Source organism: Zophobas morio, unplaced genomic scaffold, assembly GCF_036711695.1.
Source record: "Zophobas morio isolate AGI-343-1 ecotype UQ-CSIRO unplaced genomic scaffold, CSIRO_AGI_Zmor_V1 ptg000031l, whole genome shotgun sequence".
NCBI classification, from domain to species: Eukaryota; Metazoa; Arthropoda; class Insecta; order Coleoptera; family Tenebrionidae; genus Zophobas; species Zophobas morio.
The window spans coordinates 7,500,399-7,527,897 of NW_026972136.1; the positions used below are offsets into that span (position 1 = coordinate 7,500,399).

At 32.3% G+C, this 27,499-nt stretch overlaps 1 protein-coding gene across 1 annotated transcript in view; it reads right to left on the reverse strand.

The window, feature by feature from the left end:
• The window catches only part of LOC135139316 (meteorin-like protein), a 41,024-nt gene extending 15,378 nt beyond the window's left edge, over positions 1-25,646 (reverse strand). Inside the window, exon 1 of the mRNA XM_064069512.1 lies at positions 25,417-25,646. Coding sequence (XP_063925582.1) covers positions 25,417-25,529 — 113 coding nt within the window. The 5' untranslated portion in view covers positions 25,530-25,646. The remainder of the gene's footprint in view (positions 1-25,416) is intronic.
• Positions 25,647-27,499: the final 1,853 nt, after the last annotated feature.

The following is a 27,499-nucleotide window of genomic DNA, read 5'->3' on the forward strand; positions in this document are numbered from 1 at the left end:
AACAATGTTTCAAAATTGTTGAACACTGATTAGGCATTAGACATTCACTACGAGTTGCAATTCTTTCAAAAATCCAAATGTGGCGTAACTGTGACCTATTTTCTCACTAAATCATAATTACAATATCGAAATTTCATTTTGTCACTGGGGAAAGAATATATATATATTATATATGTTTAAAGATTTTGTTCGCTTTTTCCCGATTAAATTGTTATATACAAAGCAGAGCCAGAATTTTTTTATTCATTTCCTCGACGGAATGTCTGAGAATTTTGTTGACTGTTGTTGTAATCCATTTCTAGAATTTAGACCTCTTTGGTGTTCAATCACCTGGAGGATCGTCTACATCGACGAAAGGAATGTTTTAGAACTTTTTTATTATGCTTATGTTTTGAAATACGAAGTTTAATGCCTTTTGACTAAAATTTTTCCATAAGGTCACTTCTGGTTTTTGACCATTCTAAAATTTTCTTCACCTTATTGGTTTTGTTGGTTCACCTTGATCAATTTCTTCATCTTTTTGTCTACTCCTTCTAAACTGAATTTATCTAAAGCTGTCTGACTCAATTTTTTCTTTCACCAACTTCAATCCTTACATCAAATTTCTGTAACATTTTATTCCGAAACTGAATTCTTCTAGAACGATTTCACCGAAATATACAGGTTATTCAAAAAATAGCATAACAACTCGACAGTATACGAGTACAACAAAGTTCACAAGTGTAAGTTCGAGAAAAATCAAAAAGTTGGTCGAAAGCTATTTCGATAGGGCTTCCCCCGCCTCTGAAGAATAGCACAACATATCCAGATTTTTCGAAAAATTATAAAATTTCAATGAAATAATTTTATTTATTATAAGTAAGCTCGTAATGTTTCAAAATTTTGATCATTTTTTGTAAATATTAGTCATCAGTACTTGCTAAGATAAAACTGATTTTGGCAATGGCATACCTTCTAAGAAAAGAGGATGGGTGGGCGGGGCTAGTAGCTGCCAAGATAAGACTGATTTTGGCAAATGAGATACCTTGTAAAAAAGTGCGGGCGGGTGGGCGGGGCTAGTACCTGCTAAGATAGAACTGATTTTGGCAAATGAAATCCCTCTAGGAAAATATATTTAGTACTTGCTAAAATAAAATCGATTTTGGCAAATCACATAGCCGCTAAGAAAATAGAGGGTGGGTGGGCGGGACTAAGACCTGCTAAGATATAGAGTGATTTTGGCAAATGAAATACCCCCTAAGAAAAGGGTACTAAAATAAGACCGATTTTGGCAAATAACAGACTCACCAATTGACTGAAGTGGAGAAAAACTCAAGGCGAATTCATAAATCACAAGTGGATGAGTGTATTATTTTGAACTTGAATAGTTGTTTATACAAAATTTTATGTCTCATCGTTAGTTTTCGATATTTACATTTATTCATCTTGGCACATTCTTTTATTGGTTGCATGTACGCCGGAAGAATGAAGTTATTTCGTCGAATTTAAATAGGTCATTAACCATAAAAAAGAGGACTTCTATTCCTTGGGTTTCTTGGCATTTTCGGATTTTTTTGGACGTTTGGGAATTTGTTTCTTTTTTTTTAATTTTTGGGGCTGTATCATTTTTTGGATTTTTAGAATTATTGGATTTCGTGAGTTTCTTTGGTTTTTTGATTTCTTGGATTTTTTTTTGGATTGTTCAATTTTTTCGCTAATTTTACTTCGTCTGTCTTTTTATTTTCTGATTTTTGGATTTTTGGGATATTTTTGATTTTCTTAGGTTTCTTATATATTTTTTATTTTTTTGATTTTCTAAATTCTTTGATTTTTTGTCATTTTTTTTGGTTATTTTCCAATTTTGGATTATTGGATTTCTTGACTTTTTTGGGATTCTTGCATTTCTTGGGTTTTTTGAATTTTTTTTGGATGTCTGGAATTTTGTTTCTTTTTTTAATTTTTGGGGCTGTTTCATTTTTTGGATTTTTAGAAATATTGGATTTCGTGAGTATCTTTGGTTTTTTGATTTCTTGGATTTTTTTGATTTTTTGGATTGTTCAATTTTTTCGCTAATTTTACTTCTTCAATTTCTTTATTTTCTGATTTTTGGATTTTTGGGATATTTTTGATTTACTGGTTGTTTGGAATTATTGGATTTCTGAATTTTTTTATTTTCTTAGGTTTCTTATATACTTTTTATTTTTTTGATTTTCTAAATTCTTTGATTTTTTTTTTTGGTTATTTTCCAATTTAGATTATTGGATTTCTTGACTTTTTTGGGATTCTTGCATTTCTTGGGTTTTTTGAATTTTTTTGGGTATTTGGAATTTTGTTTCTTTTTTTAATTTTTGGGACTGTTTCATTTTTTGGATTTTTAGAAATATTGGATTTCTTGAGTATCTTTGGTTTTTTGATTTCTTGGATTTTTTTGATTTTTTGGATTGTTCAATTTTTTCGCTAATTTTACTTCTTCTGTTTTTTTATTTTCTAATTTTTGGATTTTTGGGATATTTTTGATTTACTGGTTTTTTGTAATTATTGGATTTCTGAATTTTTTGATTTTCTTAGGTTTCTTATATATTTATTTTTTTGATTTTCTAAATTCTTTGATTTTTTGTTTTTTTTTTTGGTTATTTTCCAATTTTGGATTATTGGATTTCTTGACTTTTTTGGGATTCTTGCATTTCTTGGGTTTTTCGATTTTTTTTGGATGTTTGGAATTTTGTTTCTTTTTTTAATTTTTGGGGCTGTTTCATTTTTTGGATTTTTAGAGATATTGGCTTCCTTGAGTATCTTTGGTTTTTTGATTTCTTGGATTTTTTTTATGTTTTGGATTGTTCAATTTTTTCGCAAATTTTACTTCTTCTGTTTTTTATTTTCTGATTTTTGGATTTTTGGGATATTTTTGATTTACTGTTTTTTTGGAATTATTGGATTTCTGAATTTTTTGATTTTTTTAGGTTTCTTATATATTTTTAATTTTTTTGATTTTCTAAATTGTTTGAGTTTTGTCTTTTTTTTTTTGGTTATTTTCCAATTTTGGATTATTGGATTTCTTGACTTTTTTGGGATTCTTGCATTTCTTGGATTTTTTGAATTTTTTTGGATGTTTGGAATTTTGTTTCTTTTTTTTAATTTCTGGGGCTGTTTCATTTTTGGGATTTTTAGAAATATTGGATTTCTCGAGTATCTTTGGTTTTTTGATTTCTTGGATTTTTTTGATTTTTTGGATTGTTCAATTTTGTCGCTAATTTTACTTCTTCTGTTTTTTGGATTTAGAAATATTGGATTTCTTGAGTATCTTTGGTTTTTTGATTTCTTGGATTTTTTTTATTTTTTGGATTGTTCAATTTTTTCGCTAATTTTACTTCTTCTGTTTTTTATTTTCTGATTTTTGGATTTTCGGGATATTTTTGATTTACTGATTTTTTGGAACTATTGGATTTCTGAATTTTTTGATTTTCTTAGGTTTCTTATGTTTTTTCTATTTTTGGTTTTCTAAATTCTTTGATTTTTTGGATTTTTTTTATTTTTGGTTATTTTCCAATTTTGAATTATTGGATTTCTTGACTTTTTGGGATTCTTGCATTTCTTGGGTTTTTGAATTTTTTTTGGATATTTGGAATTTTGTTTCGTTTTTTAATTTTTGGGGCTGTTTAATTTTTTAGATTTTTAGAAATATTGGATTTCTTGAATATCTTTGGTTTTTTGATTTCTCGGATTTTTTTTATTTTTTGGATTGTTCAATTTTTTCGCTAATTTTACTTCTTCTGTTTTTTATTTTATGATTTTTGGATTTTCGGGATATTTTTGATTTACTGATTTTTTGGAATTATTGGATTTCTGAATTTTTAATTTTCTTAGGTTTCTTATGTTTTTTCTATTTTTGATTTTCTAAATTCTTTGATTTTGTTTTTTTTATTTTTGGTTATTTTCCAATTTTGAATTATTGGATTTCTTGACTTTTTTTGGGATTCTTGCATTTCTTGGGTTTTTTGAATTTTTTGGATTATTTTGGTTTTAAAATTTTTTTTTGGATTTTGCCTGATCGTGATTTTAGTAATACAAATTAGCGCTGTTGCCGCCTCTACACAACCAGTAAATACAGTAAGTAATAATTCGTTTCCAGCCAATTGCGTTTGCTATTGATGTTACTATGGCAACTATTCTTAATCCCCTAGGGTATTATTTGGTCAATAACGTATTTCAAATCCAAGCCATTATAGACCAACAATAAAACAGTAAGACATAAATAATATTTAACTTACAAAATTTTGAGGTGATGTCATCACGATTAGACAAATTTTGGTTAGCCTATACCATCTACACGTCTTACTATCTACATACATATCAAATCAGACAACAATCGGTTCGTAGTTTCGGAGATCTATCAAATAAAATTCGACACACGGCAGATGATACATGGACAAAAATGGGTGACCAATTTTTTCGTACTCTAGGGATTATGAAACATCGAGAAAATACGAAAGTAGGTGAAAATATAGCAACTGTTGTCAGATTCTTTTTGAACAATTTTTAAGTTTTTTGTGACATCATATAATGAAGAAAACGATGGACAGAGAGAAGATATCTTCAAAATTATAAGTAGTGAATTAAAATATGATGAAATATCAAAAAGAAAAATTAAACTTTGAACAGCTATGTCGGATTTTTAAAATTTCTACTTCTCTGGTTAATAAACAGTCCGCAACAATGTGTGTTTCTTCTTTAAGCACCCTGTATGGAGAACAATAATCCAACCCGTATCGATTTTTCACAGTTCTGTAGGCAAAAATGACGTTTTGACGTTGTATTTTATCCGGCTTCAGACATAAGGCGCCATAAATATTAAACTACAACTATATTAATGACGTCATCCGGAAAAACCTGATGGTAAAAATACAACTGATAACATTGTCTTAAAAGTTCTAATTTCTATGATAGCAAAAAAGATATTTTTCAAATGTTATCAAAATACTTTCAGTAGCTTCTTAGATTCCAAATTAATACCGTATTTCTCCAAGAATCTTATTGCCTTTTCGTTACAACACGATTTTTTTCCAACTATGTACGAATTTTAATGTATTATATTGTCTTCGACTTGAAAACACACAGATAAATTAAAAAAAAAAAAATAAATAAAAAATGTACCTCAACCAGATAACTAGGTAGTTAACAAGACAACTTCCCCCCTCTTATCAGCCCCGAACTAGGTGACAGCACGACGGTCCTCCTACTCACATGCATAATAAACAGTACTTTCATCATTAATGACAAGCCAACCCGAAGAAATAAAAAACCGAAGTAGATCATCCAAAAACTCCGATCTAGAATCATGCCCACGATCGCCCCCGGCTAAAAAAACTTCCCCAACATTAACAAGATCAAGCCACATTCTTTCGCCTTGTTTTTATTCACCGTATCATCAATGTTCGCCGCTCTCTCCATAAAACCCGATCACATAAAATGTAAAAAACTAGAATGCAACGTTAATTAGCCGACCCGATCTGTCACCCTTTTCCACGTGCCACACTGACACAATAAGCGCTGTATAGCATATAATAAATGTTAACGATATTCGCAGCCTCCATCATATCGGCCGATTTATCTGCACCATGTGTTCGCGTTTGCAATCATGTACTCTGGTTGAAATTTCTCGCCGAACTACTTTGCATACATTTTAAAGTCAAATCTGAATAACATTTCAAATCTTTATATCTCGGACGGGTACATAACTCATAGAGTGGAGTTTCTGGTTTGATGATAAATGTAACTGTTCTGGTTTATCTAAAATGGTCCACATTCTGGGAAGACGACCATCATGCAATATGACACCGCGAAGGGCGAGGACGGGGCCAGGTGGTCAGTGTGGAGGTCCGAGGTCTGGTTGATTGCGTTTTAATTAATTGCTTCAAATAGTCGTGCATTAGCATTGCTAGAACCGGATAGAATGTGGCTAGGCGTGGCCGCTATTATCTCGTGCCCGGTGAAACTGGACTACTTTTACTTCGAGGGGCCTTTTACCACCCATGCAAGGAAATTTTGATAAAAAAGGGAAAGACGGGGCAATCGGATGCAGGCACCTTCTAATGGCTTGGCGTGTTAGTGTTATTAGCATTAGCAGAAAATCAGTGTGTCGATATTATATCATATCTACATAATTACAGTCTAGTTCTTCGATCTTGATTGCAAAATTTTTGACATTAGCGTTTTTCCCCAAATGAATTCCTTCGTCACAAATTTGGAGGCATTTGTACAGGTTTCAGGTGATTATTAACAGTACGAACCCTCTTGGTAATGTAAAACGTCAAACTGTGACACTCATGGTTCCAAATTTTGGTTTTTTGATATTTTGAATATCAAAAGTATAGCTGATGGTGAAATCTGTGTCGTTAACCTTTCAATTTGAAGCCAAACGCCAAACAATTTTGAAGTTTTACCATGATTTTTTAAAGAAAAGCTTTTGACAATACTATCAATTAAAATAAAGATTAGACGACAGTGGACGTCTAACATTTATAGAAAGCTCGGTACCGATTGGGTTATTTCAAGAATAATTCTGATCCACATGTAGCCGACTTACTTGCTAAAGTTGATGTTGCCAATGTGGGTTTAATTTTAGACTTGGAAGCAATTATAAACAAAACTTTATTTTCCGAAAGTAACAATGTTGCAGCTGAGCAGTTTTTTTTAATTGCTAGTAGTTGTAACTAATTATATACAGGGTGCCCCCACGATTGCTGGCTGAAGATTACACACTACTGGTGAATTGTGACAAAATTTTTGGCTAAACGGACAAGAACTCAGAAAATTTTCAATACAATTTGAAATTATTTTCAAATCTACGGAGTGTTTCTTTGAAAATCATCCATTTTTTAATCGTAACGTTATATACATATGTTGATTGACTTCTTCTTAGGTTTTACAATTGTTTTTGAAATTAATGTGCGACGTTGCCACGTCATTTCAATTTTCTTGAAATTGTTTAAGAATTTCGCAAAAAAATCAAATTTTTCATAATAACTTCCATTTACATTTTATAAAATAACATACTCCTGTACTTGCGGTTTATGAATCTGCTTCGAGTTTTTTCCTCTAGGCATTCAGATTTTCGTAAAAATCAATGCCGGCCGGTGGCGTATTGCAATAGGGTCTATCCGACGAATGGCGAGTTTCAGGTTTTCTGGACGTTTTATGACCCCTAGAACGATACAATAGGTGTCGCGTTTTCGTCTACCTGTCTATCATCTGTGTGAATTTTTATTAGACAACTTCCGAAACTACTGATTTTATAAAATAATATACTCATCCACTTGTGGTTTATGAATCCGTCTTGATTTTGATATTTGCCGCACGTTTTATGTAATCGATTTCGCATAAGAGACAAGTGGGTTGTGGTCGGATAATCTGAGCTTTTGTTTTTGAACAACTGAATTCCCCTAAGAGATTGAATTTGATTAAGTGTTTAACTTCAGGAGCGAGGAGAGTTCTGTCTAAATAACCTTGGACATTTTTATCCATAGTTATACAAATATTTCGAAAACTGTTGATGAAAAAACCGTCGGTTTCCCTTTTTGGTAAAGAACTTAAACCTGTAAAAATGTATAGGGTGTCCTGTGCAAAAAAAAAAAATAAAATTCTAGGTCGTAGTTTTGAAAGTAAAAGCCTTATATGTTCGAAAATGATTATTGTAAACTGTATTAGACTGTATCAAAGAATGTTTTCAACAGTTCACGATCAATACGTCGTCAGATGGTTGGGACACTCTGTATATTTACAACTGTAGATTTTATAAAAGTAGGTTCCAAAGTCGTCCGTTGTTCGATTGGAAGAATTATTTAACAAACATTTTTTAAAGGTGTATATTTCAAATCAAAAGAACACCAAAATATTGGCCATAATACCAATTTCCATCGATTCAAAAATAAAAATATTGAAAAAAATTAGAATACTAAGAACTACTTTCAAAATTTTTGACAATATTGTCTTCGACCTATTTCCATTATAACTGTTACAAAATACGAGTTACGACTTTTTAATGTCTTACCGGGTTATTATTGGTCTATAATAGTACGGATTTGAAGTGCCTTATAATACCCTAGGGAATTACGAATAGTTGTCACAGTTAACGTAACAAAAACAGAAAACGCAATTGTGTAGATACGGCAACCGCGCCAATTTATATTACTGAAACCACGCTCTCTAGTAACACACAAAAATCTAACAAGCCTAAACGTCCAAGAAAATCCAAAGAATTCAAAATATCAAAAAAAAATCAAAAAAACCGAAAAAAATGCAAGAAACCCAAGTTCGAAAATTTCCAAAAAAAAATCAAAAATTCTAAACTCCACGAAACCCAACAAACTTAAAAAACGCAAGAAATCCAATAATTCCAAAAATTCAAAACATGAAAATTATCCCGAAAAACAAAAAAAAATCCAATGATCGAATATATCGAAAAAATCCAAAAATAAAGGAAGCCAAAAAACCTGGAAAATCCAAAATTCCAAAAAATCAAAAGCATTAAAAAATGGAAAAAATAAAAAAAAAACAATACAAGCAAATTCTATTTAACGTGATAAAATACCGTAAATCTTTATTTGTCTTATTACTAATTACTTTTATTTGATTAATTCGGGCTAAATTGCGAGGAAATAAAAAATTTTCTGGAGTAAATGCAACTAATAAAAGAATATGCAAACATAATTTTTTTTAAGTAAATATCAAAAACTAAACGGTAAGACATAAAATTTTGGTATGTATAGTTTAGGAAATATCGTTGTACCCTATACAATTTTATTGACAGTAACGAGACGGACAGTACTACAATAGCAAGAGATATTTACAACTTAAAGTTGTCGCGTGGCGGTAATCCCCAGATGTTAGAAAGCAGAATGATCTAGGTCCGGAATACAACTACCTGCTAAATGTTCTCTGACAAATTCGGGTGGACTGGTGCGAGCCATAAATATTTCTTACCATTGTACCACTGTCCGCCTCGTTATTGTCAATAAAATTTTATAGGGTACAACGATATTTCCTAAATTATACCACGGATATTATTTGAAGTTGACAAAAAAGTAATTATTTAATTTCGTTTTTCCATTTCCTTTATTTTTTCAATGTTTCCTTTTAATTTTTCAATTCCTCCATTTTCAAATTTTCAAATTTTTCTATTTTGAAATTTTTAGATTTCCAGTTATCCAATTTTTCGATTTCTTTAATTTTCAATATTTGGATTTTATAATGTATATTTTGCTTTTTTCGATTTTTGAATGTTTTGTTTCTTCAATTTTCCGAAGTTCTTGACCTCCAATTTTTGAATTTTTCAATTTTACAAATTTGCAATTATTCCATTTTTTATCCGAAAAGTTGAAAAATAAAAAAATTAAAAATCGAAAAACTGAAAAAACGAAGAAATGAATACCGAAGAACTGAAGAAATGAAACATTGAACATTGGAGAAACTTAAAAAACGAAAAAATTCATGAATCGAAATATTTGAAAGAACAAAAAAAGAATCGAATCGAAAAACTGGAAAGCTCAAAAATTAAACAATCGTGAAAATTGTAAAGTCGAAAAGCTCTAACATTAAAAAAAGAAAATCGATGAATTAAAAATCGAATAAATGAAAAAGTGTTAAAATCGAAGACATGAAAGAAACCCAAGGAGTCCAACAAGCCAAAAAATCGAAAATATCAAAAAAAAAAAATCAAAAAATCAAAGAATTTAAAAAATTTAAAAATCTAAAAATTCGCGAAACTCAAGGAACTCAAATAACTCAACAAATTCAATAATTCCCAAAATTGAAAAAATGGAAATTATCACGAAAAACACAAAAAAATCCAAATATCGAACATATCCAAACAATCCAAAAATAAAGGAAACCAAAAAACTTGGAAAATCTAAAAAATTCATAAAAATCAAAACCATTAAAAAATGCAAAAAATAAAAAAACAATACAAGCAAATTCTATTTAAAGTGCATAAAATACCGTATATCTTTATTTGTCTTATTACTAATTACTTTTATTTGGTTAATTCGGGCTAAATCTGAGGAAATAAACTAAACGGTAAGACACAAAATTTTGTATGTACAGTTTACGAAAACTCGTTGTACCCTATATAATTTTATTGACAGTAACGAGACGGATAGTAGTACAATAGCAAGACATATTTACAACTTAAAGTTTTCAGTGTTTAATTTTTCAATTTTGAAATTTTTAGAATTCCAGTTATCCGATTTTTCGATTTGTTTAATTTTCAATAGTTGGATTCGGCATTGTATATTTTGTTTTTTTCGATTTTTGAATTTTTTGTTTCTTCAATTTCTAAAGTTCTCGATTTCTAGTTTTTAGATTTTTCAAAGTTTTAATTTTATAATTTTTAGGTTTTTCATTGATTTTTCAATTTTACAAATTTGCAATTATTCCATTTATTATCCGAAAAGTTGAAAAATCAAAAAATTAAAAATTGAAAAACTGAAAAAACGAAAAATTGCAAATCGAAGAACTGAAGAAATGAAGAATTGAAACGTTGAACTAAAAATGGAGAAACTTAAATTTCGAAAAATATTTATGAAAAACTGGAAAACTCAAAAATTGTAACATAGAAAAATTCGAAAAGCTCCAATACTGAAAAATGAAAAATCGAAAAATCGAGTAAATGAAAAGAAATGCAAAAAACTCAAGAAATATAATTATTCAAAAAATGGAGAATATCCCGAAAATCAAAAAAAAAAAACAAAATACAAACAATTAAAAAAAAACGAAGAAATCCAAAAACCCAAGAAATTAAAGAAATTCGATAATTCCAAGAATCCAAGAAATCAAATATATAAAAAAATCCAAAAATGACGAAAACCAAAAACCTAGAAAATTCAAAATTCCAAAAAATCAAAAAACCAAAAGTCCAAAAAAATACAAACAAATTCTCTACCGGTATTATTTGAAGGTGATACATAAGTAACAATTTAATTTCTCTTTGACTGAAAAAAATTCAGTCGAAGTCACAGCACAATCAAATACGGGTCACATTTTTCTTACAACTAATACATTATTTTAATATTAAAATTATATATTTTTTCAGCGATCTTAAAAATACAGTACTTTTGTAAAAAAATATACCCATGAAACGAAATTTTAAAAATTCCAAACTAAACTCCACTTTTTGATGTACTAAACGCATATTATAATTTTAATTGAATCCGATTACAAATGTCATAGAAAAACAATAAAAATCACTAAACTGGTTCGAAATCTCGATTCTTGATCGACGTATGATGGCCACGAAGAGATAAAAGAGCGACTTTTTTAATTAATTACTTTAGAGATTTAATTGGATCTATTGTGAAATATTTTTCAGCCTCTGCTACAATATCCAATTTCTAACAAGCTTAAAAATCAAGAAACGTTCGTGAAAATAAAAAATTTTCTGGCAAACTTTAAACCATATTTATGACGACTGCTATTTATCTCCGCTGTGGGCAATTAATCACACTTCTAATAAATTTTTTTCACGCTTCGTAATTCACACCCAAATTTGCAAACTAAAACACTCGGCGCAGAAATACCTAATAAATCATTCATTATTCAAACCGCGAAAAACCATCATTCCCATGGACAAAACAATACCAAATTGCGTTTATCTTCTATTTTCGCTGATTATTTATATTATTAAAATTCAGATGTAAGTATAATTCTTGTTTATCAAATTTGAAACGATGGTATCAGGTTGGATCCTTGAATTATTCAAAGTTTCGTATCTTCGGCCCTACGTTAGTAGTGGGAATCACTTTTAATTAAAACATAATTAGGTGCCATAAATAACCTGGTCCTTTAACTCAGTACTAAACTATTTTAAAATTCGTAAAAAAAACTAGCCCGTCAATAAATTTTTATCTTCATATTTCGACACAAATTACTCTCTTCCGCCAAACACAGGTACCACGTGTCCGCTTGAGGAAAAAATCCACAACAAAGCCGCTTCTAACAAGCCTCGTCCATTACCAACCACAAATACCGATAGACCAACAAAAGTCTCGACCACAAACTTGCACCATCAAAATCACAGCAGGTCCCCCAAATCTCCGAATCCCGCCAAACCAGGAATTCCTCGTCGCCCCACATGTGTCCGCGTCTAAATTTAGCTCCGTTAGGGTAACTTTTTGCCGCTCACTAGGAAGAACAACTACAACAAATCTTTGCAAAAAGCAAGAACTGCAAGTACCGCTGTGCTCGGTCACGTCTTGCCTGCAGCTTCCGCCGCCTCTCGAGCTCGCAATTTCCCAGTCTCGCTAAATAAAGCCAAATGTGTACTATCATACTCGAGAAAACCAGTCAAGTTTTAACTAGATTGGAAACATTTCAAGATCTATCTAGGAGTTAGTACCGAAAGCTCCGCCGCAGTTTAATTTTTATGATGTCGTACCTGTGACAAAACGCCTTTTATTTATATTTACGTATTTATTTAACCTTTGTGGCACTACCCAGCACGGAGAGCGACGCTGCAGGTGCCACATGTGTTCGAGGGTGGCTGTCTGGCGTAACCCGAGAGCTTTTCTCCCGCCAAAACGAAATCTCGGCGAACGTCTCGCTGGTTTAGCGTTTTATTAATAATTCATGACGCTGATTCTAACGATTGTTTGATGTTTACGGTTTTACACGACGATGGGCGCATTAATGCGTTTTATTGTCTGAAATTTATTTAATGGTCTTCCTAAATGGGGACCGTTTTACGGCGCTGGAAATAAAAATGGGATTTTGAAACGACATGAAGGCTTTGTGAGTGGGCGGTTTTGGAATTCGAGGAAGGTTTGACGAGGTCGCGTACGCTGAGGCGAAAATGGGTTGCAATGAGTGACATTCGGTGTTACGGTTAATTTTTTGTGGTTTTATGGGCATCATTCATCATGTTCTTGGTGCTAGAGGCGCCTCATTTTTCCGGTTTTCAGCACAGATGGTTCGGTTTTTTTGGAGTTATCTGATTGGACTGGGGGCATGCAAGCAGCGACGTCGCAATTGTGGAATGATCAGTGAATTTCGGTCGTAAAAATATTTTTTGGTAAATGATGTGTGAAAAAGGCTATAAGAAAGCCAACTTTCTGTGTTTTAATGATATTAAAATTGTTTTTACGTTTCATAGGTGATTCAACTGAGCGTAAGCTAAAGAAGGGGCGATTTGTCACTTTCATGTTTTCTAGACGTTTTATGACCTCTAGACTACGAAAAAAGTGGTCCCCTGTTCCCGTCTACTGGACCGATTGTTGTAAAATTTTGTGGATATCAGGAATATGATGTAAATCTTATAAATTTTCGAAAAATCTGGATTTATTTACCTTCGACCAATTTTTTGATATCACAATTTTTCGTTTCGTTCAATTTTATTTCATTTTCCTATTTTTAATGTTTAGTTTTCATAATTTTTCGTTTTCTTAAAGTTAATTTTTTTTAATTTCTCAATTTATCGACTTCCAAATTTTTCAATTTTTCAAGTTCTTGACTTTTACTTTTCATTTTCGCGACTTTTAATTTTCATTTTCTCACAATCTTTCGTTTTTCCAATGTTTCTTTTCAATTTTGCAATTTTTAGATTTCCAGTTATCCGATTTTCAAATTTCATTAATTTTCAAATTTTCGATTTTACAATACATATATAGGTATTTTGTTTTTTTTTTCGATTTTTGAAGTTTTCGATTTCCAATTTTTAGATGTTCAAAGTTTTAATTTTATACTTTTTTGGTTTTTCGTTTCTGATTTTTCAGTTTTATCCGAAAAGTTGAAAAATCTAAAAATTGAAAAATCAAAGGATTACAAACCGAAAAAATGAAAAAACGAAAAATTACAAATCAAAGAACTGAAGAAACAAAAAATTGAAACAATTCTTATTATTTTTTGAAAAATCTGGATTCATTTACCTTCGACCAACTTTTTTAATATCACAATTTTTCGATTTTCGTTTTTCTTCGATTTTACAATTTTTTAAAATCACAATTTTTCGTTTTTTCATTTACTTTAATTTATCAACATTTCCTTATTTCAGATTCATAATTTTTTGTTTTTTCAAGTTTAACTGTTCCAATTTTCATTTTCGCAGCTTCCAAATTTTTCAATGTTTCTTTCGATTTTATAATTTTTTCTTTACACAATTTTTTAAATTTTCAATATCTGATTTTTCGATTTCTCCATTTTACAATTTTTAAATTATTCAATGTTATCATTTCCAGTTATCCGATGTTCCGATTTCTTTAATTTTCAATATTTCGATTTTACAGTATCCATTTTGTTTATTTCGGTTTTTGAAGTTCTTGATTTTCAATTTTTAGATTTTTCGAAGTCTTAAATTCATCCTTTGTAGTTTTTTCATTTTCGATTTTTCTGTTTTACAATTTTGCAATTATTATATTTTTTATCCGAAAAGTTGAAAAATCTAAAAATTGAAAAATCAAAAGATGAAGAAAACGAAAAATTGCAAAATCGAAGAACTGAAGAAACAAAAATTGAAACAAATCGTATAATTTTTCGAAAAATTTGCATTTATTGATCTTCGACCGTTGTTTTTAATACAATTTTTTGATTTTCGATTTTCTTTCATTTTACAATTTATTGAAATCACAATTTTTCGTTTTCTCATTTTCTTTATTTTCTCAATTTTCCCATGTTTCAGTTTCATAATTTTTCCTTTTTATAAGTTAAATTTTATCACTTTTTCATTTTTCCGACCTCCAAAATTTTCAATTTTTCGATTAGCAATTTAGCAATTTTTCGATTTTTCAATTTTAGTTTTTCGATGTTGCAAATTATCGTTTCAATTTTTCTAGCTTAATATTTTTATTTTTCGTAATTCCGATTTTTTTAAATTCAATTTCTCAACTTTATACTACAATTTTTCGTTTTTTCATTTCCATTCTGTTTTCAATGTTTCTTTCGATTTTATATATTTTTTTCATTCAAATTTTCAATATTTGATTTTTCAAATTGCTCGGTTTTCTAATTTCCTCAATTTTCAATTTTTCGTTTTCTCAATTTTTCAAGTTCTTTATTTTTATTTTTCATTTTCTCGATTATTTAATTTTCATTTTCTCGATTTTATAACACAATTTTTCGTTTTTTCATATCCTTTATTTTTCCAATGTTTGTTTTCAATTTGTCAAATTTTCAATCTTAGATTTTTCAAAATTGGAAAATTAAAAACCGAAAAATTATTAAAAAATTAGACAAAATTAAAGAATAAAAAAAAATGAAAAAACTAAAAATTGCAAATCCAAGAATTGAACACACGAAAAATTCAAACACTGAACCCAGAAACTTAAAAGTCGAAAGAAAAAACATAAATCGAAAAATGTGAAAGACCCAAAAACTAATCGTTTCGAAAAACTGGAAAACCCAAAAATTGTAAAATAAAAAAATTATGGAATCGTCAAAATTGTAAAATTAAAAAACGATGAATAAAATATGGTAAATTTGAAAAATCGAATAAATGAAGAAGTTTTAAAATCCAATAATTGAAAAATGGAACAATTCTAAAATGGTAAAATTAAAAAAGCGAACAAAATTATGATTATGACATATTTAAAATGAAAAGTAGAAAAATTGCAAATCAAAAATTGAAGAAACGAAAAATTCGAAAATCGAAGCCAAAAAATATTGAAAGATGGAAAAAAGGATACATTTAATGTCGATATTTTGAAAAACTCAAAAATCGTAAAATTGAAGACTCTAAATTTTTTAAAATTACAATTATTACATATTTGAAAAGAAAACTAGAAAAATTACACGTCAAAAATTGAAGAAACGAAAAATTAAAAAATCCAAATCTCGAAAAACCGAAAAATTGAAAAGTGAAAAATTACAAATCGGAAAATTGAAAAATTTCACATTGAAAAAAGAAAACATATAAAATAAGAACAATGAAAAACCGAAGAATTGAAAAAATAAAGAAAATAAAAAAAGAAGCGATAAACTGCACATTCAAAAATTGAAAATTTGAAAAACTGAAAAATTTAGACCTGAAAACTCGAAAAATTTCAAATCTAAAAACTGAGGGAAAAAATTGAACTGAAAAATTCAAATAACAAAAGCTGCGGGGGAAAGTTCTGTCTAAATAACCTTCGAACAACTTTTTGCATAAGAATAAACGTAAATAAACCAATGGAGTGCATGCCACAAATATTCAAGTTTGGGTTTTCCACAAGGTAACACATTTGACACCATTCTTATATCCTCTTTTTGATAATGACGTGGAAATTGTATATTTTTTGCAGATCATTTAGATTCCTTTAAATACAATGAGACTTTGAAAAAAATGTTCTATTTCACGTGTTCTCATGTCTCACTTTATCAATACTGACCTCCAAACAGACGTTCCTTTGAGGAAGAGTTCACACATTTTAAATGTTCTTGCGCTTTGCATTTTCACAGTGATCTTAAACGGTAAACCAAAACGTCTAATTATCATTATTCTTCCACTGTTTCAAAGACTGTCTTTGAGTACTTTTCTATTCGCACAGCAGTTCTTTATTCGCGCCCCGAATTAGTTAAAAGCACCCAAAGAAAATATTTACACCGACAACACACTCTCACTATTTTTAGTACCGTCTCTGCATCGTCTTTCAAAGCACGAGCCTCGACAACAATCCTTTCAAATCGGAAACGTAGTAAAATAATACAAGGTTTTATTACACGACGATATTAACATCGAAGACAATAGCATTCCAAAGCCACATTTGACGAGATGTCGACGGAAACGAGCAGTTTGTTCAACAATACAACACTCTGTATACACAACGATAATATTTATGCAAATAGCTGCCATGAATTTGTCGATGAACCGAACGAAACGAATGCAAATTCCGCAAAAAACCTCTCTAATTGGCACTCGTGCCGAAATCGACCTGTTATTTTATATATGATACCTCGGCTTATAAACGATATAAAAGTCAAGGTGGAGCGATTTATTCGGGCCTTAAGGCTGGTATAAATCACTCCAACGATGTTATTGTTTTAGACTTGCTCCGGGCGAAAACAAAGGGTTCTTTCTTGTCTAAATAGTCCGAGCCGGGCCTGGCACCATAAAAAAGCTTTTAGGATGGCGTGGCCATCGAACTATCGGACAACACTCTCGCTTATTGTGATCCATATCGGCGTGGTAATAATACCCATCGAGCGTCATGGGCATTAGCGCGATGGTCGTGGGAGGGACGGTCTGACTTCTCGAAAAATGGGTCAGATTTTCTCTGAACACTATTTTAATCGTTATGATGAAGCCGAGTACCAGGCTTAATTTCCATATTTATAGTACCCTGACAAATCTGTAGCACACATCGCTGGTGGTGTGGGCGTTTCAACGATTCTCGTTGCATATAAAGCCAACGCCTATTGTCGAGCGAGTTCCTAGTGACAGGGCTTTGCCCCAGCAACCCACGTTCACATTGTCCACAGCGGACGCCCAACCTCCCCAAGATCAATAAGAACCATATGCTAATCGAAAAATCTAGTTCTTGATGTCGGACAAGCCAAGGTCTCGAGAACAATCGGGATATTAATGATGGACCGGAGACAGTTCCACCCATAATGACACAGCTTTCTGCCGCATATCCATGACAATGGGTCGATGGTGTGCATGGTGGGTGGGGTGCAAAAACTTGGAATAAATTGAATTCGAATTTGCATATTTGGTGCGCCTTGGGCGTGGTTCGTATTTTTGACAACTCGGAGTGGTACTTGCTCTATTATGGAGGAGTAATGTGTAAGTGGTACCGCGGGCGGACTGCACAGAAAAAAGTTTACTTGTAAATTTACTGTGAAAATCACAGGTAATTTGTAACCCGAGATAATAAGGGTAATATTCCAACGAAATGTATTTTTAAGTTTGAATGTGATATTTACTTTTTGAATGTAAATCGAAATTACAAAAGAACATGTAAAATTACAAGTAAAATGTAATTTTGACGATTGTAAATTTACAATAAAATATGTAAATTTCCGTGAATGGGTATGTAAATTTCCGTGAATTGATATGTAAATTTACACAAATTATTGTTATTTTTATTACTAGTTTTAATCAAAGAAACCATGTCGGACAAAGTGAACCTTTTATTTTATGGTGAAAAACATAATAAACATGTAATAAAATCATAAACACAAAACAAAGTCACTGATGTTGTATATACTTTACATTAATTTAATTTGTTCATAAGGCCAATTACTTTGCGTTTTGTTGGTGTTATTCTTTTTGATTTGGATCCTTGATCTGGATGTATTTTCAAAAAAAATCTTTGCATCATTTCCAAAACTGCTGATACTTCGTCTGGATATTCTAAATTCATTATAAAATATAATCCAAACGCCCAAGATACTGCATCTTTTAAAGTGACAACACTTGGAATCACTACTTGTCGTTCTAAAACTACGTGATAGGTAAATTGTTTGTGGATCGCTCTCTAGAAAAATACAAAAATACATTAAAATGTTATAGGTACAAAGACGTTTTAAATACTTGCCTATTTCAATTACACATGGCGCAGCCACCTTCATTTAAATTATTCATATCATCACCCTGTGATAAAAATTGCATTAACATAACAATTAAAGATGACATGGGCAAATTATAGTAAGTAATTATCCGCCTGGAAAGTGTACTTTTGTAACTGTAGGAAAATAGTAAACCAGAATAGTAAAGTACTTACCTTTAACAACAAAATACACTATTTTGTACAAAATATATTACCACAACTAATGCACTCCAACTTGTTATAACCTGCAAGCGTTATAGTAATGATTGCGTGCGCATCAACAATTCACAGTATGCATGTGATTTCACCGGTAGACTGGATTATTTTACAAAGTTGGAAGTAATTGTAAAAAATTTTAGTATATTTACGGTATTATAAAGTATAATTCATTTATAAAGTGAATATACATTTACAATTGCGATTCTGTATTGTGTTTTTTCAATTTGACTTGTGAAAATACAAATAGTGACACAAGTTTACTTATTTTATGCACAATGCTGCTAACTTACGTAAATTTACTAAATTTAAGTAAAAAAATACATAAAAAGCAACAGTAAAATAATTGTAAATTTACACGACTTTTTTCTGTGTGGTTCCAGAAAGGGTAAATGTGAATGTCGACGTCGAAATTGGCGCAGTACCGACTTCAGTTTTTATAACTAATAAAGGGCTTTCGGTTGTACCAACGTCGTACTTACTTCATTAAACACCGTCACTTTAAACTCGTCACGAAACCCTAAAACCCACCGCCACTTTGTCCCCTCGGGTTCTCAAATTCCCAACTTTTACGAAACCGCAACAATGTTAATCTCTCGTTTTTTTCCAAAAAAAGAGTCTTCATCTGCATGCACTCAACCACAAACGATATGAACGAATAACGTGTAGCATAATCTCCCAATAAAAGCCAACACTAATGACTATACGACCACACCAAAGCCATAACGTATCCACGCGATCATCCTTTGTCTGGTTCTGGTTTGTGCCGCTTAAAACGTTTCGATAGCTCGAAAAAGACTTAATGGATTCGTGATCGAAACGGTCTTCCCTCTCTCAACACATGTACCATTATCTCGAGCTTATCTCTGTAAATGTCAGTGAGTTGGGGGCTTTTAGATTCGGTGGTACTCGGTACTTACTAACCCAAAAAATGCCGTGCGTCATACAATGAACTTGAGAATGTTAATGTGATCTGGAAAGGCGTTAGCGTGTCGATCGATGATTGTCTGCACACAAGAAGAGGTGACTTGTCGAAACATCGGCTCGGATCATTTACTCGAGGAATGGAGAGAGTTAGTCAGCAGAAATGGATTTCGGCGAGTAATCGCGACGATGGGCTGGGCAGCGGGAATTAAAACGATCACCCTTGATGGTACCATAAACAAATAATCATGGTACCACCTCCAGCGTTTCTAGAGCAACCCTTCCCGAGCCATGGGCGTCCCCCAGCGGCGATTAATCAACTGGGCAAGTGCCCATTTATATGGGAACGCATCTCCGTCCACTTCTCCACGCTTTATCTCCACTTCCTCGACGACTGACGAAAACAAGCCAGTGTCACGATTGTAGTCGGAACGTGTCCCACGCAACGCCAGCACTTGAAGCCGTCCTACAGTAATTTATGGCTAAATTTTCTCTAATTATGTAAATGCAAACGTCCTTCGAAGGCAATTTTCTCGTTATCGCCTTGGGCGTGATTGTGGCCGCTTTGAGCCGCGGATTCGCGCCCCATCGATTTCAGTTACTCGATCCCGCTCGGGTAAGTAGGGTAGGAGTCGACCGTTGAACCACTCGAGAAGAATCGCCTCTTTATTTATTACGGCACCGACCGTCAGGTATTTTAGTCTGGCGTGTTGTGGAAAGCCCTGAGGAAACGCTGGTTCTTTGTGTGGGAAGTACCATCGACCCACGCCGACTCTCGACTCTTTTTACCAACACAGTCCACCCTGTAGCGATTCACACTCGAAATTAAACCAGATTGCTCTCGATTAAAGACGCTGCTTAATTAAACCAACTCTTGAAGGCCAATTAAGTCCACTTGAAAAGGAAAAAAGTGATTGCGTTTCACGAATGGATGGTACTCGCGGCGGCTTTGAAGCTGGGATGTCACGTGACGGGGATTTGTCAAGGATGGCTTGATTAGATTAGGCCACGGTGACGATTGGTAGCGAGGTACTGCGAGGTTTGGGGCTGCGGAAGCACCTGTGGTACTGATTCGAATACCGCTGTTTGACGTCGGCAATTAATTCTGATTTAGTGCGTGAGGAACAGTGCTGGTATTTTTGCAAACGTGAGAAAAAAAGCCCGATCGCGCGTCATTAGTCATAATCGTGAAATAAGAGAGTAGAAACGTGATACTTTTGCACAAATATACGAGCTTGTTGCGAAATTTCTGTTAATAACCTATTGGGTAAGCGGTTTTTCATGCCGCGGAAGACGAATTGCGAGATTTTTCACTTTGTGGTAATTTGGTTCGTGGTGGTGGGCCTGGACTTTTTTGCGGGTTTGACGGTTGTACAGTTATGGGTTCTGATGGTGTTTTAATTTGTTGATGGGTCTAGGAGTTCGTACGCAACGAACATCGGCGGTACCACTTTGAATCTCTATTGACGATTTTCGAAATTTTTGGAAATTATGCAGTTTTTCAAAAAATGTGACGACGATATATAGAGGATCAATTTTAAAATTCTGGAGTACTATTTTTTACTTCACTGCAAAATCAAAATGGCATGAAATATGAAAATAAATTGGAATCACATTTCAGACCGAGAATCTGAAAGTGTTACAATTTTTCAAATTTATGAGTAACTTTTATTACTGAAACAAATCTCTTTGATTTATAATCTTGTTGACCTAGATACATTTCGAAAATAATAAACCATCTTTTTTTACTTCCCGAGCGTAAGCTAAAAGTATTGTAAACAAGTTCGTTGGCGGATTGGCTACTTTCATGTTTTCTCACGACGTTTCATGACCCCTAAAGTACCAAAAATTTTACTGATAATCTTCGAAACTACTGGACTGATTGTTGTCAAATCTGATATGATGTTATGAATATCGTGCATCTGGTAAAACACTAACCAAAATTTGTCTAATCACCCCCATAAAAAGCAACATAAATTTGCAATCTTGATTTATGAATCTGTGTTAAGTTTTTCACTAGACATACCATATTTTTGGAAAAAAAAATCAAAATTGTAGAACATTTTATAATTTATTTTTGAAATTATCGAATGGACTGAACAATTTTGCAGAAGTTTTAAGGTAATCATCAGAAACATGGTAAATCGTAAAATCGAGATTTATTCGTTCATGATGACGTCATTTTACAATTTTGTCGAAAAAAATAATTAAATTATATAAAATAACATACTCCTCCACTTGTGATTTATGAATCCGTGTTGGATTTTTATCGCAAAATTAAATTTTATATTTGGTTTGAAAGTCAATTTCTTTTCAACATCATATAAACTGCCATATGCATTTATTGACGATTCTGGAAAAATGGTGACAATTTTGAAAGAAATTAACTTCTGGAAGTCTAACTACTAAAAAAAATGTCTTTAGCTAATTTTTCAAGGGCGTGGGAGTAATGAAAAATTGCGGTTTTTGAAAAGTTGGCAAAAATTTTACAAAAATTCTGAGATGTAGATCTCAACGTGGTAATTCGACATATATAAAAAATTTATTGTTCCAGAACGAGATTTTCGAAATATTCAGTTCTAAAAGCATATTTTTTTTAAGTCCTAAAAATTGACAAATTTCAGTGGCGATTTTGCAAACATGATAGGAATTTACGAAGAAATGGAGCCTAAAATAGGTCTTAGGGGTTAAATTCTTCAAAAAACTATCTAGCTATTTTTTGCAGATCGTGGAAAAACGATCAAAAATTTCCCAATTTAGGAAAAATTGAGATTTTTGAAAAATGGTGGAAAAATTGAGCTTTTTGAAAAATGGTGTAAAAATCCATAAAATTACGGAATATAGATCTCGATCTGCTGATTTGAAAAATAAAACGTGTCAGTGGTCTCTGACAAAATTTTCGAAATATTCGGTTTGAACGTCAAATTTTTTAAAAATTCTAAAATTTCCTACATTTCAACGGGGGATTCTGGAAAAGTGGTACGATTTTTCGACGAAATGAAGCCAAAAATAACTTCTGGGAATCGAGGTTTACACGAAAATGCCTTTAGCTTATTTTCGAAGTGGTTGAAAAATGATCAAAAATTTCATAGGGGGCGGGATTACTGAAAAATTTGATTTTTGAGAAGTTGACAAAAAATCTACAAAAATTCTGAGATGTAGATCTTAACGTGCTAATTCGTAAAATACAAAAATTTTATTGTTCCAGAACAAGATTTTCGAAATATTCAGTTCTAAGTTTTTTTTTTTTTTTGAATACTAAAAATTGACAGAGTTCAGTTGGCGATTCTGCAAAAATATTAGGAATTTTCGAAGAAATGAAGCCTAAAATAGTTCCTAGGGGTTAAATTCTTCAAAAAACTGTCTCGCTATTTTTTGCAGGTCGTGGAAAAACGATCAAAAATTTCACAATGTAGGTATTGAAAAATTGAGCTTTTTGAAAAATGGTGTTAAAATCCATAAAAAATTACGGAATATAAATCTCGGTGTGGTGATTTGAAAAATAAAACGTGTCAGTGATCTCTTGACAAAATTTTCGAAATATTCGGTTTGAACGTCAATTTTTTTAAAAATTCCAAAATTTCCTACATTTCAACGGGCGATTCTGGAAAAGTGACGAAAATGAAGCAGAAAATAACTTCTGAGAATCGAGGTTTACACGAAAATGTCTTTAGCTTATTTTCGAAGTAGCTGAAAAATGATCAAAAATTTCATAGGGGGCGGGATTACTGGAAAATTGAGGTTTTTGAAAAGTTGACAAAAAATCTACAAAAATTCTAAGGTGTAGATCTCAACGTGCTAATTCGTAAAATACGAAAATTTTATTGTTACAGAACAAGATTTTCGAAATATTAAGTTCTAAAAGCATATTTTTTTTAAATCCTAAAAATTGACAAACTTTGGCGATTCTGCAAAAATGGTAGGAATTTTCGAAGAAATGGAGCCTAAAGTAGGGGTTAAATTCTTCAAAAAACTGTCTAGCAATTTTTTGCAGATCGTGGAAAAACGATCAAAAATTTCACAATGTAGGAAAAATTGAGCTTTTTGAAAAATGGTGTAAAACTCCAACAAAACTACGGAATATATATCTGGATGTGCTGATTTGAAAAATAAAACGTGTCAGTGGTATCTGACAAAATTTTCGAAATATTCGGTTTGAACGTCAAATTGTTTAAAAATTCTAAAATTTCCTACATTTCAACGGGCGATTCTGGAAAAGTGGTACGATTTTTCGACGAAATGAAGCAGAAAATAACTTCTGGGAATCGAGGTTTACACGAAAATGTCTTTACTTATTTTCGAAGTGGTTGAAAAATGATCAAAAATTTCATAGGGTGCGGGATTATTGAAAAATTTGATTTTTGAAAAGTTGACAAAAAATCTACAAAAATTCTGAGATGTAGATCTCAACGTGCTAATTCGAAAAATATAAAAAATTATTGTTCGAGAATAAAATTTTCGGAATATTCGGTTCGTAAAGTAAATTTTTTATAATCCTAAAAATTGACATATTTCAATAGGAGATTATGCAAAAATGGTAGGAATTTGGAAGAAATGAAGCCCAAAAAGGCTCCTAGGGGTTATATTTTTCGAAAAAATGTCATTCGCTATTTTTTGTAGGTGGTCGAAAAACGATGAAAAATTTCAAAAGGTACAAGTATTGAAAAATCCAGCTTTTTGGAAAATATCGTAAAAACCATAAAAAACTCTGGAACATAAACATCGACGTGCTGATTTTAAAAATATAGAGTAGTTATGGTCTCTGACCAAAATTTTCGATTTGAACGTCAAATTTTTTAAAAATTTAAAAATTTTCCACTTTTCAATGGGCGATTCTGGTCGAAAAATGAGATGACTTATTAAATTTTTGAGGGGAGTCAGCGATTTATAATCTGTATAATATCTAATCACAAGTATTAAATTAGTAGTTTCAGAGTCATAATTTGGGCAAAAATGCTGTTTGACAGAAAACAAAAAATTATCAACATGTCGTGGAAACAAGTGTATAAATATATATTCTTCAATTTCCGCAACCTCTTAGAATTCCAGGTAAAAACCACCTGTTGGTTCCGGTTAGTACTACGCAGGTACCTCGATGTTTTGAATGGTTACGAATTATAACGTCTTTTAATTTGCGGCACGCACTTTGATTCCCAATGCCAAAACCACTTCCCCGTCAAAAATTTTGCCAAACCGTCCTGGTGCCGCCTTTGAGCATTATCCCGGTTCTCCCCCCGCACCCACTTCCACGAACGTGCTGGCATCCCGTCCTTCGCTCGTTTTTTTCCACCCAGATAATGGTTGCGCCGCCGCTGGTCGCAGCCTCGCTCTGCATGCACTTGAATAATAATCATCATATTACAGCACCAAGACTGGTTCATATAATTTACATGTCATTGGCTACGTAGCCCACGGCTCGTGCTGAGACAAACACGCAGCCACTCTTCACGGATCGCTTCTCCCATCTCGAATGGAATTCGCCACTTTCCGAAAAAACCATCCGGCTCGAAGGAGCAGCGAAACCGTGCCACATGTCACTCAAATCCTGGAACTCCCATGAGAACGTCCCGACGGGAGGCGCTCTCACGCAAAAAACGCACATGTGCGCAATTGGCGCGCAAAAAACGGTTTATTTGGCGAAATCTCGATCCGCCACATGGCGCACTTTTTCACGGAAAACCACCGATCGGCTGGGAACGTCGTTCTCGCCGCGGTTTTCAGGCGAAGCGATCCACCGATCGATGGATCGATCTCATCGCGCTTTTATCGATTATCGATTTTCCCTTACCTCCCTGTCCAGTCGCACTCGTCGCCCATGATGGCAGCGCACGAAAACCCCACCAAAGCCAGAAAAACCATGTTCACAGAAATCCGAGGCCACATCTTCACGAAAATCCACATCACAGCACACTCGATGCCATCACACACGAAAAACGTAAACAAACGCAAAGTGGGCTGGCGTGAGCTTTCTCGACAGTTGACGATCGGCAACTGATTCGGTCAAGTTGGCGGCGAAACAACAAGTGGTTCGAATCGGCGACGGGGACCGAGAACGGCCGAGCTCCTCCCACTTGTTGGTCGAGCTTTTCACGATGGCTCGGGGGTTAATATGGGTTTATGCATGTGTGGGTTTGGTCTTTTTACGTTGTTTGGAATGGTTTCGTGATTTGTTGGAACGAAAATAGCGAGAGTTTAATTGGAGCTAATGGATGACGTGGCTCGTGGCGGTTATTGAAATATCACACGGATTGCTGATGGGTTGGGCTGGACGGGAATGGTACATGGTATTGTTTTGTGCGGTTCAATTAGACGGTAATTAGGCGGTAATTGGGTTGATGGTGATGGGTGGAGGACGTTTGTGCGAAGGTGATGGAATGGTGATGGTAATGAGGGGGTTACAGATGGATTGCGATTGTTATTGCGGGTTATGTTGTTGGGTGGAATAGGAAGAAAACACCTGTGTGGCTATTGATGGCCATGTTTGGAACAATGGGCAGTCATGCATGTAAGAATGGAGGAATAAAGGATTTTTCTAGATTCGCTGATATGGACATGTGTAGATGATAAAATTGCTGCGTATTGCAGTTGTTTGCTTATTGTTCGAATAGAATTGGAATAGATAATAGGTTCCGCTATACAGATGACTGTAAACCAACAATTGTCGCAATAAATGCCTCCATAAAAGAACATTGCAACACCATACGAAGACAATATGCGTTAATTAGTTATCTAACATCTAAAGCTAACAGAACCTTAATTTTTTTTCATAGGTTGTAATTATGGAGATCTATAGATGGAGATGTCCACGATAAGGAAAAGTTTCACTGTCTTTATTACTTTTGTTTTCATGCCACATGGGTCCAGCACGAGGGAAAAAATGGTCGAAAATTATTTCAACAGAACTTCCCTCGCACCTGAAGCGCAACCCAACAAATCCCGCTTCTTTGAAAAATTATACAAATTTTTTGAGATTTTTGTGTCCTGATAACCTCTAACTTTTCCATTCATCAATTTTTCCGTTTTGTTTGTTCCTTGAGTTTTTCGATTTACAATTTTTCGAATTTTCAATCTTAAATTTTTCAGTTTTTCAATTTTCCAACTTTTGATTTTCTCAATTTTTAGATTTTGCAATTTTTCGATTTGAGTTTCTCAAGTTTTCAATTTTTGTTTTTTAATATTTCGATTTGCAATTTGTCGTTTCGATTTTTTGTTTTCTTAGTTTTTCCAATTACTCGATTTTTTAATGTTTCGATATTATAAATTTTTCGTTTCTTCAGTTCTTTGATTTGTGATTTTTCAAGTTTTCATTTGTCTTCAATTTTTAGATTTAGCAGCTTTTCGATTTGTCATTTTAAATTTTCAATTTGCAGTTTTTGTTTCGGTTTTTCATTTTCTTTATTTATACAATTTTTAGATTTTTCAATGTTCCGATTTTACAAGTTTTTGTTTTTTTTTCAATTTCAATTTTTTCAATATTTCCTTTTTTCAATTTTTCGATTTGCAATTTTAAAATTTTTCATTTTTTTAATTCTTTCATTTTACGACATGCTACTCTTAGAATTTTCATTTTTTAATTTTTCAGTTTTTCAGTGTTCCAACTTTTGAACTTCTGAATTTTTAGATTTTGCAATTTTTCGATTTGAGTTCAAGTTTTATTATATTAATTTTTTCAGTTTTCTCTTTCTTCAATTTTTAGATTTTGCAGTTTTTAGATTCCTAAATTTTTCATTTCTTCAAATTTTCAATTTACAATTTAGGTTTCGGTTTTTCATTTTCTTTATTTTTACCATTTTTCAATGTTCCAATTTTTCAATTTTTATTTTTTTTTTATTCTTTTGTTTTACGACATGGAACAAGAGTTTTCATTTTTT